This window comes from Rhyacophila brunnea, unplaced genomic scaffold (genome assembly GCF_057557595.1).
Source record: "Rhyacophila brunnea isolate RB1 unplaced genomic scaffold, BYU_Rbru_1.0 scaffold_17, whole genome shotgun sequence".
NCBI lineage: Eukaryota > Metazoa > Arthropoda > Insecta > Trichoptera > Rhyacophilidae > Rhyacophila > Rhyacophila brunnea.
The window spans coordinates 19,379,045-19,397,653 of NW_028232827.1; the positions used below are offsets into that span (position 1 = coordinate 19,379,045).

General features: G+C 35.9%; 1 protein-coding gene across 1 annotated transcript; it reads right to left on the reverse strand.

Moving 5' to 3' along the window:
* Window positions 1-431: 431 nt before the first annotated feature.
* On the reverse strand, window positions 432-16,619 carry LOC147073797 (uncharacterized). Its single transcript, XM_085944692.1, has 2 exons — window positions 15,236-16,619; window positions 432-544 (listed from the first exon to the last, which is right to left on the reverse strand). Exons 1-2 carry the CDS (start codon window positions 16,617-16,619, stop codon window positions 432-434), a joined length of 1,497 nt encoding a protein of 498 aa, XP_085800818.1.
* Window positions 16,620-18,609: the final 1,990 nt, after the last annotated feature.

Here is an 18,609-nt window from a genome sequence, read left to right on the forward strand (position 1 = left end):
GCTAGATTTCCACACTCAATTTTCATACGTTTCCATGGTATATATATTATAGTTAACACCTTTGTTTTATTATTATATTAGGTACCTTATAGTATATATTATTTGTCTTGAATTATCTGTAATGCATGAGAGAAAATATATGTAAGATAGACAGGGGAAAGAAGTATTATACACGTCTAAACACAAATTCTTCATTTGAAAAATCGGAGGAATCGTTAAATCGTTAATTGGTTTATGAAAAAAAACAAATGATACTCTCATAATAGTTTGACAGATGATTACAGTAATAACATATCGAGAAATTAGTGTTATATCTAAAAGATTTAAGGGTAATCATAATAGGGATATAGTGCTATAACCAACTATAACCTTAGGCAACATACACAATCAATCAAAAAATATAAATAGTATAGATGAGGACGAATCATCAGCTAATCACCATTTGACAAATGAAGGAGTTCAGTGATGATGTCCTCGGCAATGTCATGAGACAACAAAGACTCCGCCAGGGTACGCAGCAGCTCACATAATTGAATTTGAAACACTGGAACAATGACAGTAAGACAGAATTTACTGGTAAACGTATAAGATAGAGGGATACAGGGAAAAGACATAATATGAGATTGTTGACAGAGAAAGAAAATTGTGTTACAAATATTTGAATATTGTATATTTTTTCAGATGAAATGTGCAAATTTAAATGGTATGCAATTATGAGAGTTTGAAAACAGTTTTAGTATATTGCGAAGTTGGATAGTATTTAGTATATATTAGTGTAATAAAATATTTTTATGACTCTTCCAAAAAACAGAATAGAAATTTTACGTCTGTTATTAGCTGTTAAATTGAGGTGCTTTATTTACGATATTTGTGGGGACTAGATTAATTTTATGAAATTTAACTCTGTATTGATTGTTCTATTGGGTAATTTTGTACATTATCAATAAATTGTAACTGCGATTCTTTTAAGATGAATATAATATCATATTAATGAAATGTCAATTACTCAGTAAACCATCTTACTTGTCTCATTGTAATTATATCTAGTTTACTCGTCTCTCGAATCAACTCGTTAAACAACAGCAAACTTCTGGTTTCAGGACAAATATATATCGAACATAAATTGAATATTGATTTCTTGGCATTGACACTATCTGAATTCGTTATAATAAGGCAATCAGTAGGTAACTTGGATAAAATAATATTGACACAAATGATTGTATTGAAGACTGATAAAACATAGACAGAACTGTTATATCAATTCAAAATTATATTAGGTATATCTGTATTTATTCTGTTTATACATAGGGATATATACTACTCGTACAAAACTCAATTAAGTAAGTAGAAAGTAGGTACATATTCGAAATATTTCGTAATATATTATTTGTTTTCTAAAACTGGAGTCGGCAACTGGCGACCCGCCGGTCGCATACAATCGAAAGGTGCATTTTGCACCCCATACATGGTTGACATACAGTTAATATGCAACCCGCATGTTGAATGTTTTGACACAAAAACTTTTGAATCCGAACAATGCATGTTGAAAAAACAGGTGATTAAAGAGAAGCCACATAATTTTATACATACTTATGTTGCAAATCTAAATCTGCAATAATTGGATGTAAAACACAAAAAGCCACTTTCGTTGATGTTATTTGAGATTCATAAAGTAAATTTTTAACAAAATTTACGGATTCTCATATAAAAAACAGTTAAATAAGCATTGTATTAATCCTTATAACATAGAGATTGGGTCTAGGACGATTTGGCACCGGGACAACTGGACGCCACGGAATTCGAAAATAAATAGACGTTAGGTACTTATAGGTACTTTTAAAAAAATATTTAATATCATTATTTATATTTAAATGATTATATTATGATTTAATAGTTGGTGAGAATGTAAATATACAGACGTAAATAATGATTTAATCGTGCATATGTTTAAGTTCCAACGAAAAAAGAGTTTTTTTATTTTATATAAAGCCTTAGGCATGGTAATTCTCAATCCGCAATAAAGAATACATTATGTTAAGAGTAAAATGAATTAAAACTACTAAGTAGTAGATAGGAACTGATTAAAATACCTCGTCTACGTTCTGTATACGTGTCTACGACAGTGCGGCGTCCAATTGTCCTGAGTCCAGTCGTCCCATTCCCTAGAGATTAATCGTAAATTTGGAATTACACTTTAATTAAACCGTGAAGAATGCGTTTTTCTTGGAAAATATCCAACAATTTTAATAAATAGAACAAAGAATTTTTCGAAGAAAGAAGAAAGTTTCGCAAAGAATATCGTAGTTAAAAACCATGCCCGACTATATTCAGGCTGTGATACTGAATTGCGAAATACTGATATAGCTAATAATCGATTATTTTCGAATGGAACGCGGTAACCCACTTTTAATCCGGTGTTTTTGTTTTTTACTAAATAATTTTTATTTGTTTCATTCGATTTCAATTTAATTAATAATATTTTTCATATATTTTTCAAGATTGAAATACTTAATAAAAATTGATTGTTTCTGCGTTCCCTTTTTTATCTTAAACACTTGTTGTAAAACTAAATGTGGCATATTCGTATTAACAGACTGCCGACCCCTGTTCTAAAGGATTATTATTTCATCACATTAACTCTCTATACGTCTTTGTTTTCACCAGATCCTATTCGCGTTGTCATTCCTTTGTTTACTTTCCCGCAACTGAATGGCTTGATTTTGACAGCGTTGGCTTTCCAGCTTTGAATAATTGATTTATCCAACAGCTTTAAGCTAGCACAAAGAAAAAGTCGATCAAACAGGCCAATATCCTAAAGGAAAACTACTCATCTACCTAACATAATTACGTCAATTTTTAATATGAAAATTGGCGAAAACTCGACACTAACCGATTATCAAATTTTACCCATATACATATTTTAAATACGCGATCTTTTTAAATATAATAAACATCAATTGCCACGTATTTATAGTGCGAATTGTATTATTATTTCATTTGTAAGTACTTAATGGAATTAACAGCGTGAGCAACTGGCGATGTATTTAAACACTATTCTACTACATACTATCAAAAAATACCGGGTGGCAGTACCACCTGTCAAAACTCTTGTCGATGCGCCATATTATTTTTATTCTAAAGCTAAAGATCACATCGACCAGAATACCAATATTGATTTGTAGATATATATTTCGATAAAGCCGGTGTATTTTACGTGAGTTTCAATGGTTTAAATTAAGAAGCGTGTGAGCGAAATGCAGATACGAGACTAGGCGATTAAGTGCAGCGCGCATGAGAGGGATGCAACTTGGGTGTTCTACTTTTGCAATCGCACAAGAAGAACGATAACTATTTCACGTGCAAATTATGAGCATCAGAGAGATACAGCAGTTACAAACAGAGTAACAGACAGATAGACAGCTAAATCAAGAAAAATAATATATTATGCAATTGTGTCTGTAATTATTATTATAAACTAATATTTTTACGAACATAAATAATTAACTCCTCACTTAAGAAAGACTAGATTATGTGCAAACATAATATTATCGAAACTGAAGATAACAATTCACTTGATTTTCCAAATATGATTGGCGTTACTAAAATATATACTTATTCCAGGTATATTACTATATATGAAATTGAGATTTTAATATTAACAATTATTCCTAAATATGAGGAATCCTGTGTGATTTTTCGTACCTATTACTGGATTAGTATTCGTACACTTATAGCCTGCCGCAGGAGTGAGAGGATTAGAAGATGTAAATTCCCGCCCTTTAAACTGAGGCGTAGTTTCCCCTTATCGTAATACAGTAAGCTCATCGCATTGTAGGAGAACAATTTGACGCTGAATGCAAAGAGTCACGGTGCCCAAAAGATGACCAAAACAGTGCCATCAGTCAAATATAATACGTTTTATTCAATTTGAGTAATGACAATGTGAGAGTGTAGTAAATCATTGGCTACTTAAAGTTGGACATGCCTGCTATAATAGTAAATCAATGTAACCTCTATATATACATACATCTGATTTCTTCTAGTGTGCACTAATTAGACAGAGCAAATACGGTTGTTGTTACGGTTTCTATAGTGGACCGTACTTACTTACATCAATAATATTGCATCACTTTCTCTCGCTCGGCATCCCACCGACTATGTCCAGAGTTTTGTCAAAATATCAAATCTCACGGTTTGTACTTCATATATTTTAATATATTATAAATAAATTTAAAACTTATTGCTCTTATTTATATATATATAAATAGTATTATATTATGTAGTAGGTGAACTACGGGAAAGCGGTTCCATAATAATAACCATAGAAGAATATACTTGCAGTAGGTAATATCTGTAAATTTGATATGAAAGTAGAAACATTTGAGTAAGAACCTAAGTACCTATTATTTATTTCTTCACTTCGGCAGTTAAATTTAGAGATTTTTGTATATTTTTTTTTAATTGGACTTTTCTAATTTTATTCTCTGGTGACTTGTAGCGCCGCGGGTTGTCGCGGAGAAATAACGAAGTAACCAAATTAATTTCTTGGGAAAGTGAATTATTGCCCCATGCTGTAATCTTAGTTGATAATAAATATTTCGAAGTAGCAAATGGAAGAACCTATTAAAATATATTTTTAATTATCGTTTATAATTAGTATTGCTAGCATACAACGAAAATTCATTAACTGACATATAATTATTTTCTATGATGTGTATTGTAGAATTACCGTAAGCTAAGTAGAATTTCATTACGAACTCAAACTATTTCATCAGCGACACCCAGTCACGTCCCGTGGGGGAAGGTAGATTGAGCGTCGCTTGGCAAATCGAGGAGAATCATTAGGTATAGGGATATAAAAATAGCTACATAAACTTAGTAATAACGAAAATATCTTTCCATTAGAAGAAAAGCGTCTCGAATCGCTCTTAATTCCTCATGACATAGCAAATTAATGTATAGCAAAGATTAAATATAAGAAACTACTGTATTAACATAGTCAAAAAATCCGCACTTTTGGGGAAAAATATTTATAAATTTAATTTTGTTAGTTTTAGTGATAGGTATGGTATATATTTTGTTAATAATGAACCCATACAATATATTTCTTAGATATTGGAGACATGAAAGGATGATAAAAATACTGTATAAAAAATGGGGCGGCATTTTGTCTAGGGACGTCACTGGCGACACCTGTCAACAGTCTTGTCGATGCACCCAATGCGTCGAATGTGCTATTTCTTTTATTCAACGAATAATTCACAAGATTTAAGAATATATCATTCTGATTATTGAACATATATAATTTAGAAAAACACTTTCTGATAGAGTATATTAGAACCAATAGAAAAAATCTTTTTTGAAATAATTAATTATAAATTATTAGCAAGTGCAAGTAGTTACATCTAAAAAATATTGGAGAAATTCCACTACGTCGGTTAGTAATCGAAGTAATAATAAATAGTTACCTACTTTGATTTAAGAAACAAAAATCGATTTCCAAAGTAGCTTGATTTGGAAGAGCGCTGATGAGTAGGTGTTAAAATTGACCAATAGTTAAAATTCGTCGCAATTAGTATGTCACGCCGCGCGCCGTGACATATGGGGCGTAAACCCGGGAGATGCAGGGTTCGATTCCCGGCCGGGGTGGCTTACATTTTTCAAAAAAGATTTTTTCTATTGGTTATAATATACTCTCTCAGAAAGTGTTTTTCTAAATTATATATGTTAATTAAATATGTTGGAAGAAATTTTTAGATTTACTGGTGAACAGTGCGCTGTGCGGATGCATCCGTTTTATGATAATTGTGCTCTACTATTGACCTCTACAAATAAACCACGCTTTTGGCACACATCAGGGCTCGAAATGGACCGGAACGCACCGGAGCGCCGTTCCGATTAATAAAATCTTGTAGGAAAATAATTTGACCTTCTGAGCTAGATCGGCCATAAAACAAAAAAACCTAACACTTATTTTTATAAAATACTCATAAATTTAGATAACTATGTTAATATTTTCGTAAAATCATCCAGCGCTCCGGTTCGTAAAATTCTCCATTTCGAGCGCTGGCACACATTGTTATATATATTTGTCATACTACTTTGTTAATCGGTTTCAGATATGTGAATGGAATTGGCAAGCTAACTGCGTGAAGAATCTAAGGTATGTACCTAATAGCGGTCAGCGTTATTTGAATGAATTGCATACACTACATGACTACACATACAGTCACAGCTACACAATACACGCTTCAAGATTCTTGTATGCATTCCATAATCTTGAATCTTGACAACTTTTTTCTCTTGCAAAAGGGTTTCTTGATTGTTTCATACATGATATTACCTACTTAGGAACTTCTGTATTGGTACAATAATGTTTCAATACTTTTACAATAATGGATCTTAGAAGAAGAAAAACTGTACATATCCAATAAAACATTGCTATAGCTAACGGTACCTTGGATTGAAATAAATTTGCTAAAACCTTCTGAAAAGTATGTTTTAAAAATAATTTTTTCAAAATGTGTTTTCCGCTGTATTCCTGATAACCGAACAGTACCCTAAAATGTTATGATGGATGACTAGAAACTAAAATGGATGGATTTTTAAAAATATGAAAGTCTACCAAATAAAAATGAAAGCAGTTATTTGGAAAGCTTCCTCAAATTGCTCGAATCATGAAATTCCATGAAATCTCATAAGCTCATTTCAGAATAATCTATTAAAATTAGCGGTGCTGAAAAATTAAGTGCCGATCATTAAAACTTTGAGTATTCATTTAAATGATTTTCTAATAATAAGTAAGTACCTGTGATTTAAAATTGCGTTATTTAATACTTATAAATCCTATTAAACTTTTCAATTAAATACATTATACAGTCGCCGCTTTGGTATAACAGATTTCGCATTTTACTTCAAAACAATTAAGCCGTATTTCAGATTTAGAAGAAAAATCCGACAATTATATACCTTGAATTTTAAAGATAAATAAATTATTCTGTTTACTTACGCCATGAGAGATTTTAAATCATTCTAAATTAACATTTTTAATCTATCTAAAGAAATTGGATTTCGTTAAAACTTTTAATTAAACATTGTCTAAAATTCCGACGTTAGGGGATTCCCGTAATTTATTTTCAAATAAAATGTTGATAAAAGTGATTTATTTCTCTTATTCTGTGTTGTCAGTACAAGTTTTCGTTTGATGAAGGCAATCACGTAAAATTTTGAAATCATCTCAGACTGTTGTCATTTAATTTCATATTGTCAGTATTCTGTCAAATATTAAGGATTATCTTCAATATCTACTAGGTAGGAAACAATGGGTTTGGGTCGAAATCCCGAAGGCCGAAATCCCGAAAAATAAAAAAATACAAACAGTAATAATTCTCAACAACTACCAACTCGAAAGCAAAAAATACTACTTTTTATAAAAGAAAATGCATTAATATCTTAGTTTCCATTTTTCCACTAAAAAAAATGGTTTTTTTTTCTCTATCTAAAATTTGTTTTAACTATAAGTTCGAAATTAAAATAAAAACTAAAACGAGCAGGAAGTTTATATTTTTTTCCGATACGTGGTCACGATTTAGAAAATATAATAAAAATATTGACAAAAATGGGGTTTATGATACAAGATAGACTGACATACCAAAAAATAGCAATCTGTAAACAGGTTAAATAAGGACACGCAGTTAAATATAGCTTTTTTGTAGAAAATATCGAACCGGTAAAAGCGCGTTGACAAGTTGCCATCCAAGTGCAATCGTATGAGACATCTTCATACTAATTATTCCTATCCAAGCTACTTGGACCACGTCCCACTCATCCAAGTTAGCTTGGATGGCAATAATTAGTATGAAGCTGTCACTTGGATGGCACACGGTCCAAGTGTACTTGGACCGTGTCAACCGTATTAAATTTGTATCTGAGCGCCAGTCACCTGTATACCTACAATATATTTATTTGTCATAAAAAAGTGAATCTCTCGCCTACCTACTAATAAACGCGAAACCCGAATGTAATCTGAGCATCTCTTTTTTCTAGATGTGCTAAAACTGAAATAATAATAGGTATATAAAAATGTGCGTCAAAGAAAAATTTACATTGAAAATGTAAGAACAATTATTTCATTTACCTACTCGTAAAATAATAAATAAAAAAATTGGTATTTTATCAGATCCCTCCGATAGTCGAGACCACGCACCCTGGTGACAGTTAAAGTGTTGACATGTTGTTCCCCAGCAATCCAATAAAATAATATAAATATCTTTAGGCGCCAACTTCCGAGTTAACTAGAACACCGTAAAAATAATATTTTCATAAATTTCAACGCTGTTGGTAAATTTTCTGTAGGTAACATTATAGCCGAAAAAACATTTTCGTTAATTTGTATTTCTTTATTTTATGATAGCATCAGGGGACGCATTTTCCAAGTGTTGCCGAAACAGGGATGAAAAGGCTCTAACGGAAATGAGTGGGAACCGCACCAGGCCCGCATTTGGTGACTAAATAAACTCACGTAAATATTGACAATGGAGCGCCCAATTTGTCCGTCCCTCGACAAATCGCAAACAGTGAGCTTTACAGACGGTAAATTGTACGTAAGTAATAATATTTTACAATTTGATGATAGCCGTGTTTGGTAGGTACCTACAAGTATCTGAAAGAGCATTCCTACTATAAATTAATGTACTGCCAGTTTGAGGATTTAAAAGTGTTTTCATTCTACATTATGCTTTTACGGTCTATTTTAGTATTGTTTGATGAATAAATCATGACGTAGCACGCGACGTTTTGGTGTCACTGCCGTGGTCAATCTACACAAAGAATAATAATTATTCTTGAGTTCGAAACGGAGCTATAGACAAGCACAATATTAATTATTATTGTTATTACAATAGTTTGTTGTACAGATTAAACGGCCTTTTCTTGCGTATCTATCCTATACACAAGACTGTTATCGGCCGCTATCGGCGGCTATCAAGGTTAGTTTATCATATTTTTGTATTGAAATATTATAATTTATACATTAAGTTAGTTGTAATTTATTGTTACAATGAATGCTATGTTGTGCTGTTAAAACAGCACCTCCTTTGGCTGTGAACGATATAAACAGTTTTGATTGTTTAGACAGCTAACTTATTGTAACAATTATAATACCTCAATACAAAAATATGATAAGCTACCCTCGATAACCGCCGATAGCGGTCGATAGCGGTATTGTGTATAGAATAAATGCATTGATGCAACATTTCGAAAAAAAATATCGCTACCTATAATAAATGATGGACATAGAACATTATTTTGCAATAGGCTATATATTTTTTTTCGCATTTTCGAATCAGTCAATAAAAAAGTTATATAAATCAAATCGTTTTGAAAACGACTTGTTTGTGGATCACTTGTGTAAAGCCCCTTACAAGGTTCAAACGGGCCAGGGAGCCGCGTTATTTTTCATTAATTTTCAGAAAATGTGTTATTTTAACATTTCAAATGTTTGTTCGCATTCGGATCGACTCTAAAAGTTGTTAAGGACTTAATATTGGCTATATTAAAATACACCTAATGGAACAAAACAAAGTACTTACTTACATCATATACCTACCTACCCAGAACCTACTCATATAAAATGGTTTAAGATAGTTATATTGAGACAAATAATAATAATTACAAGATAAAAAGAACTTTTACATACCACGTTTTTAAATTTTCTATTGAATCATATAAACTTGACAATTATATATTATATTAATAAAAACTTTTTATTGTACTTGATAGAAATACTGAATAAAATAAATATAGAATACACAAATGTCATTTTGACATTTCATTTTGATTTCCATAGTAACGCACGTATATATTAATAATTTAGTTGCTAGGAACCCTTAGCAACCAATAATAGTGAGTAGTAAATATTACTTTTAACGATTTTTTTACGAAACATACAAAACAGAATTAACTGAAAATGAATTCAATTCTGCTTAAAGATGGCCAAAAGTATTAAATGAATGCATTGTCGTCGTGTTCTGGTATATTCTAAAAGTTTCAAATGTCTAGCTAGTCGGGGAGTTAATTGAAAATCTTGGACAAACACGAAAAAAAATTTACTGCACAAGAAAAAATCTGTACCGGACAAACAATAATACAAGCTAATAAAAACGTGGTAATAATAATACTCGTATTTAGGCCAGCAGTCGAAATGTAAATTTACACGAACCCGGACAGTAAAAATAATTACGCCTTTCGACTCAATAGGTATTGGCTGTGCTTTTTATAGTGGACTGTAATTTTTGTATGATTATTAAGGCCGGTTCGGACCGGTCGAGTGATTTAGTAGAGTGGCGAGTGATTTAGTGAATTAGTAACTGAAAAGTGTTCGAACACAGTGCATTAGTGAGTGACGTGTCGAAATGAACAGAGCGACGGATATTTCAAAACGGACACCATTCGCGCGACACGAGAGTGCTGCCGTCTGTCAGATAAACTTGTAACTTCAAAAATAATTCAAATGACACTATACAAAAACGGCGTTGTTGAATTGAATTGATTTATGCTCCAAATTCCTATTGATGAATACTAATTTACATAGGATACCTACCTATTATATGTTTGTGGTTTCATAAATTTTGAATGCTTACCTATGTATTTTTGTAGTTTGTTTAGGTAATAAATTGGTACTTTATATTAAAACCACACCAGACATCTATCGAGCCGCCAAAGAAATGTCTTGCACATTCCCAAATGTAGAAATATTATTGATTTTTTTTTAACAATCCCCTTATTCTAATTCATCAGGTGAATGATCGTTTTCTGTTTTAAAGCGTGTAAAAAAATATTTGAGAAGTACTATGGGAGAAGAAAGATTTAATAGTATGGCCATTTTGTATATAGAGCAAGAAATTTTAAACCGAATTGACACTGCCAAAATAATTGATGAATTTGCAAGAAATAAAGCAAGACGAAAATTTATTTAAAATATATGTTTTTTTTTTATTTTATTTCTATTGCCTTTGTTAATAAATTAATGAGTTTCTACGTATAAAACTTTTTTTTTCTAACTTGAATTTGGGAGCCCCGAATTTTTTACCGCTCAGGGCCTCCGCTTGACTTGATCCGCCCCTGATTTTATGCTACATTGTCCTTACTGACTATAAAATATAAACATAATGGTAAATGAATATAACTTATAATTATTCTTATGAACACTAGGATAATGTGTACCTACCTCTTTACCTACTCTCAATAACAAGTTTTCTGTGAAATATTGCCATTATTTATCAAAGTATTAATCAACAAATTATCCACACTACCTACCGACATCACATAATATCCTTCATACTGAGTGTACAAAATAAACGGAATAATAAATGAATATAACTTATAAGATAATTTGTACCTCTTTACCTATCCTCAATAACATCAAGCTTTCTGTGAAATATTGCCATTTATCTACGGATCTATCAACACACGTTCGCGACGGTTTGTCGCATTGAAGTATAATAATTATCTTCTTCTTATTGTGCCATCCCCTAGAGGAGGTCGGCCACCACGAAGGCGATCTTATCTTTGTCGTCTGCTACCCGGAACAGTTCGGTAAAGCTGCACTCGTACCAATCACGAAGGTTCTTAAGCCACGAAATGCGGCGCCGTCCTCTGCTACGCTTCCCATTGATCTTTCCTTGAATGACAAGTTAGGGAATGCTGTACTTTTGTCCTCTCATAATGTGGCCGAGGTACTGTAGTTTCCTGGTTTTGATACTACATAGAACTTCTCGGCCCTTCCCCATTCGATTGAGAACTTCAACATTATTTGTCACCCGGTCAGTCCAAGGAATTTTGAGGATGCGTCTATACAGCCACATCTCGAAAGCTTCAAGTCTCCGTGACATCTCTTGGTTTAGCGTCCATACTTCCCATACCATAGAAAAGAATTGAGAGCACATAACAACGTACCATACGCAGTCTCAGACCTAGGTTAAGATCTCGATTGCTAAGGAGGCGTCTCATTTTGAGAAAGGCGCTCCCTGCGATCTCAATTCTAGTTTTTATTTCCTGAGATTGGTCCCATTTCTCATTGACCCATGTACCTAAATATTTATAATGGGTCACACGTTCGATTGGTTCGCTGTTAATGACAAAATTTGTGTTGGTGTCTGGGGTCGCTGTTTTTGATACTAGTAATAGTTTTGTTTTCTTGAGGTTCATTTTTAAACCATAAGAATTACTGACCTCATTAACCGTTTCTACTAGTTGATGTAAACCTTTAAACTATCAGCAATCAGCACAGTATCATCGGCATATCGTATATTGTTAATATGTTTGCCATTAACCATAATACCCACCGATTCACCTTGTAAGGCTTCCTTGAAAATAGCTTCCGAGTACATGTTAAATAGCAAAGGTGACAATATACACCCCTGTCTTACACCGCGACGAATTTTTACCTCTCCACTGATTTCGTTTTCAATCTTAATATTCGCTGTTTGATTCCAATATAAGTTAGCTATCAGTTGAATGTCTCTTGCATCGATGCCTTTCTCCTGTAAGAGTTCGAGAAGTTTAGGATGCCTAACAGTATAGAATGCTTTCTCGTAATTGATGAAACACATATCGTCGCCGCGCTTGCAAAATCCGCTATGTAAAAAAACACAACTGTTCAGGAGAAGGAAAAAACTGATTTATTCAACAATGACTCACGTTTTTTTCAAAGTAAGTAAACCGAAAATTAGATCCCTATTTCGGATTCAGTATAAATGATATTTTATAATACAATATTTAGCACTTTGGTCGTAATATTTTTTTTTGTGGCTGAAAGACACATAGCTGATTTTATTTGGGTCTTTTAATCCGCTTTGTGGTTGGGGCAGCACTTAGCGGATTGTAAGTACGTGTATTTTAGACAGCGCATTTTACACCGGGTTTTTACAATGATAATTCCATAATTTAATGATGTTTGACTTTATGCGTAAAACATCTTTAACAAAGCCAATAGTCTGTTTTGAACAAACCTTTATCTTTCCAACCAAAATTTGACATATAAATAAGTAATTATCAAGTGAAGGGGGAATAAAAATATGTGTTCAGAGTAGGATGGATAAATAATTAAACAAATTTGACAAATGACGTTTTATTTATCGAAATAAGAAAAAAATGGTAACTAGTATTACAAACCAAGTAATATTCTTAAGCAACACAAGATACATAATAATCATCTTAACATTTTAACAAAACAAATCAACCTCTTAATAATGCCTATTAATAAACAGTCATAATGCCTACCTACTAGTAAACTAAACTTTATTCTTATTTATTCTTATAGCTATTGTTATATTTTAAAAAAATAAAAAAAGGTAAGTAGGTAGGTACCTAAGTTATTAACAAAATTAGTATTTGAGATTATCGTAAAAGAAATGATAATCTCGATGCATAGATAACTTTAGGGATTGTAATTTTTCAAACTTAGACTTGTCAATTTTTTTCGGTTCTGTGTAAATTCACACTGTTTTTATAGCTTAAATATTATTTTTCGGCGAACGTAAATAATCAACTATTATAATGCACTAGTGCTGCAAGCACAGAAAATATATGAGTTCCCTGGCTGCAAATCACAACAAGACTGACCATAAAACGCGCGTTTTGAAGCAAGACTCGGCACGCAAACTCCGGTATGTGTCATTAACAGGCGCAATAGTAAGTTTTTTTCCTTTAGTTTAAAATGCGATATGTGAACGGACTCTTCATAGAGTATTTTGAAGCCATTTTTTAAATGAAAATACATAGCTTATTTTGAATTTTTCTAAACTAGCTTTGATATTAAAAAACGGGTTTTACAGGCCTATCCGCTGTGTGTTGTTCTATCTTCTTCTTTCACCCTGTCACGTCCCAACATTGGGGCATAGGGCAAGCACAAGTTGGCGCCACTTCCCTCGGTCCATCGCCAACTCCTGTGCTTCCCGCCATGTCAGACCTGCAGCACGTAGGTCGCTTTTGTAGCATCGCTGCAGGGTGAGGGAGGGCCGGCCACGGCGACGGAACCCTTGAGGCTGTGCCACAAGGGTACGAAGTGCCGCACTCTTTGGCGGCATCCGGAATACATGTCCCAGCCACGTGAATCGTCTCTTCGTGATAACTTCAATCACCGAAGGCTGTTGTGTCTGCTCACGAACTCGGATATTTGTAACGCGGTCGTACCAATGTACCCCTAAGATTCTGCGGAGACATCGATTCTCAAAGCTCAAAAGCCGTGACTCTTGAAGCTTAGTAAGATGCCATGTCTCACAGCCATACAGGAGCACAGGTAGCACGCACGCGTTAAACAAACTACATTTGGTCCTCACAGAATACAGCCTTGACCTCCATGCGACTCCAAGTTGGTTGAACGCAGAGCCCGCCACACCCATGCGGATTCCAAGCTCACTAGAAATACCACCATCATCGGCAACCGTGGCACCCAAGTACTTGAATCTGGACACCAGCTCGACGGGCAGACCAGAAACCCGCAGAGGAGTGTCGGCGTCGATGCAAGCAGCACTGCACATGGATTTGGTCTTAGCGGCATTCAGATGAAGACCCACACGCATCGAGTTCGCGGCTAGCCTGTTCACGGTCACCTCCAACCTTTCGATCGTCGAGTCAAACACGACTGCGTCGTCTGCATACTCCAAGTCGCACAGTCTTTCTTCGCATAGATCGCTTGTGTCATCATGATGTAGGCGTATCCCACTGTCGGGGCAAACCGTCTTACGCATTATGAAATCCATCATGATGATAAAAAGAAAGGGCGCAAGTACACATCCTTGCTTGACTCCTGACGTGATTTCAAAGAGGTCAGAGGATGTTCCGGCTGCTCTCACGCGACACTCTGTATTGGTGTAGAGAGCACTTATCACGGCGACCAGTTTCCGTGGGACACCATATCCTAGCAGAATTTGCCACAGAGATTCACGATGAGGACTGTCAAATGCCTTTTCATAGTCCACGAAGCAGCAGGCGACAGGTATATTCATCTCTTGGTACTGTTGCAGAAGGCTTCGGAGAGTTGAAATATGCTCTGAGCAGAACTTCCCCGGGACAAATCCACTCTGCTGCGCACGCAAAACGTCCAGCATGGGACTTCTAATCCTGTACAGGAGAATCTGCGCCAACACCTTCCCGGGAACGCTGAGGAGAGTGATTCCTCTGTAATTATTACAGTCTTGTGGGTTACCCTTTTTGTGCAGAGTAACAACGGTACCATCCCTCCAGGCTTTGGGGCACTGCTCCCTTTCCCACACCTCGTGCAGAAGGTCACACAAGGACGGCAATACAGCGCTCAGTCCGCAGAGCAGAAATTCTGCATGGATGCCATCATCTCCAGGAGCTTTCCTGCGCTTCAGTCTTTTGACAGCCTCTTTAACTTCAGCAGTTGTCGGAGGATCTTCGCAGAATCCCGATGCAGTAGTGATTCCGAGGGCAGTGATCTCCGACGGAATATCGAAGGGATGCAATGGAGGTGGGCGATTCAGGACATCACTGAAATGTTGGCGCCATAGCTTCTGGACCTTTGCAGGTTCGGTGACTGTCACTCCGTCAGAGTTGCGTAATGCAGTGACCACTGGACGTTTCTTACCGCAAATTGCTCTGGTGATGCGGAAGAGAGCACTTGGATTATTCTTGCAGGCAGCAGATTCCGCATCCCGAATGAGGTCATCCAGGCGTCGGCGCTTATCGCGGCGGGCAGAACGCTTTACCACGCGGTCCATTGTCTGGTATTCCGCGCTGCGCTGTGGGTCGTATGTACCATTGTCTCGCAATTCTTTCAGGAGCTTCCTCTTCTCAATCATCTCCCATGTATGAGGTGACATCCAGTCCGGTGTGTGCGTATGCCGCTCTCCTAATGCAGTAGTTGCGGAGCTCATTATAGCATCCCGGAATAATATCCATTTTCCTTCCAAGGGATCCGAGTCGATGGAAGACGTGAGAGTTCTAGCATCATATAAGCGCTTCTGCAGCTCCAGCTCATAGGTTGCACGCACACGGGTACTTTTCAGTTTTTCCACGTCGAGTCTGACCGTCCTTTTGGGTTTTGGGACTCGTTTGAGGTCTATACGGGATTTCCCGACCAAGAGTTCGTGGTCACTGTGGATGTCTGCACCTCTATATGTCCGCACGTCTAGCAGTTCATGTCGGTATTTCGCTTTGACCAAAATGTGGTCGATCTGGTTTCTTGTATTACCGTCTGGCGATGTCCATGTATATTTGTGGATGGTCTTATGAGGGAAAAGACTACCACCAATCACAAGACCATTCATTGAGGCAAAATCTACCAGACGGGAACCATTATCGTTCATTTGGCCAAGGCCATGTTTTCTCAGCACAAAGGGTCCACGCGAGGGGTCAGATCCTACTTTGGCATTAAGATCACCAAGGATAACTGCATGATCACAGCTGGGGATATTTCCAGCGGCTTCCGCCAAATTTTCGTAGAATGTATCCTTATCTGCATCGCTAGCAGCCTCTGTGGGAGCATAGCACTGCAGAAAAGTGATGGAGCCCGACTTGGTCTTGAAAGTAGCGCGGAGTAGACGTTCGGAGATAGGTTCCCAGCTGGTGAGGCACTTGCAAGCTTCCTTGGACATCAGCAATCCGACTCCACTACGTCGCAATGTGGCGTGTCCGGAGTACAATAGACGAAACCCACGAATAAACTTCTCGCCAATGCCAGTGAGTCGACACTCACTTGTCTTGTATTGAGAAAGTATTTCTGTTAGATGCTCGGCCTTTCCAGGGACATTTAGAGTACGGATATTGAAGGTTCCAAAACAAAATCGTTTACCGAATTCAGGCGAGATCGTCAAGATGGAAACGGGGGTCCGAGGCTTCCCTGTGCTTGGATTAATCTGTTGTTTTAGGGTGTGCAGGTGTTCATCCCACAGCACCCGAGTTCACTGGTGGGGCTGCCACCTTAGGGCCCGTGAACATGCCCTGGTTTTCTGTAGGGGTTTTCCTTCCCGTAGCCAGAATGTACCAGTTTTTAGGCGCTGGTGATTCGCCTTGCACCCTCCTCTATCTGCTACAGCATGCTGCATTGCCTATGGACCCCCACGGAGAGGTTAGAGGTAAGATTTGTTGGCAGAGCTATCATGGATAGTCGACATACTCAGCATTTCAAATGGAAGCACACCTGATCTGGCCAAGGCATACCCCACTGAAGTCATACCAACCTTTGGTCCCAATATGCGTTCTTGTTCATAGCGTAAAATACCAATTTTCGCAAAAAAATGTTTGTCGGATTTTGCAGGCGCAACGACGATATAAACATCAACATTAACATCTAGGCATCTTTGCAATAGAACATTCAAGCTGAAAAGTGCTTCGCGAGTGCTCAAACCACTTCTGAAGCCAAATTGTGTGTCATCCATGTCCTCTTCGCATTTTTGAAAAATCCTATTACGGATGATTTTTAGTAAAACTTTTAACATTTGGCTTATCAAACTTATTGTTCTAAACTCGCTGCACTCCTTTGCATTCGCCTTTTTTGGTAGAGTGATGAATGTCGATTTCAACCAATCATCGGGAATTATGCCCGTTTCGTAAATTTTATCAAACAAATCAACGAGAATTTCTAATTGATCTTCTTCTAATAATTTTATCATTTCGTTGTAAATATTATTAGGGCGGCAGCTTTACCATTTTTAGAATTTCGTATTGCGTTTATTATTTCTGCCCTATTTATGCATGGGGCTTGTTCACATTCATTAAAAGTATAGCCAATAGGTGCCTATCATCATCAAACAGATTTTCAAAATATGTCTTCCAACGAGTCAGCTTCTTTTCTATATCTAATATAATACGCCCATCTTCGTCTTTCAAGATAGTTGATGAGGTTCCTTTCGTAATTCCCAATGTTTCCTTTATCTTCTTGTGCATATTAAAGGAATCGTATTTTCGTTGGAGATTTTCAATTTCTTTGCATTGGTCGGACATCCATTCTACTTTAGCTGTACGAATTTTACTTTGTATGGTATTATGAATTCTCCTGTATTGAGTTTCATTTTTATTTTTCCATTTTCTTCTTTCGCCCATTAAAGACAGAATCTCATCTGTCATCCATTTTTGCTTCTTAGCTGTTCTTTTATATTCTAATTGATTATTAGATATGGAGGACAACACATCTTTTATCCTATCCCACTTGTCTGTTACAGTGACGTCCCTAGACAAAATGCCGCCCCTAGGCAGCGCCAAAATACCGCCCCATTTTTTTATACAATATTTTTTAATCATCCTTTCATGACTCCAATATCTAAGAAATATGTTGTATGGATAGGTACATTAGGTACCTACTAACAAAATATATACCTACCGGCCACTAAAACATACAAAATTAAGTTTATAAATATTTTTTCCCCAAAAGTGGGGATTTTTTGACGTTGGTGATACTAAAATCGTGGACCAAGAGCGGTAGGTGGAACGCTCTGTGAGAGGGGGGAGGGGAATGCATCTTTAGTGTCGACGACTGACAAATCTGCACGTGTCACCAAGGACATCGCACGTCGAAGGTCAACGGAAGTATACTAGACATCGCGAACCCGACAAAAAAATTGCAGCCTTGTTAAACTTTTTATGTTA

What these genes read in the sequence shown, in the direction of transcription:
- LOC147073797 (XM_085944692.1), bottom strand. Translation starts at nt 16,619, where the DNA reads ATGTCCAAGGAAGCTTGCAAGTGCCTCACCAGCTGGGAACCTATCTCC. An exon ending in CCCCAAAGCCTGGAGGGATG is followed by an intron (nt 545 to 15,235) that starts GTACCGTTGTTA and finishes TCATTGTTCCAG; the next exon opens with TGTTTCAAATTCAATTATGT.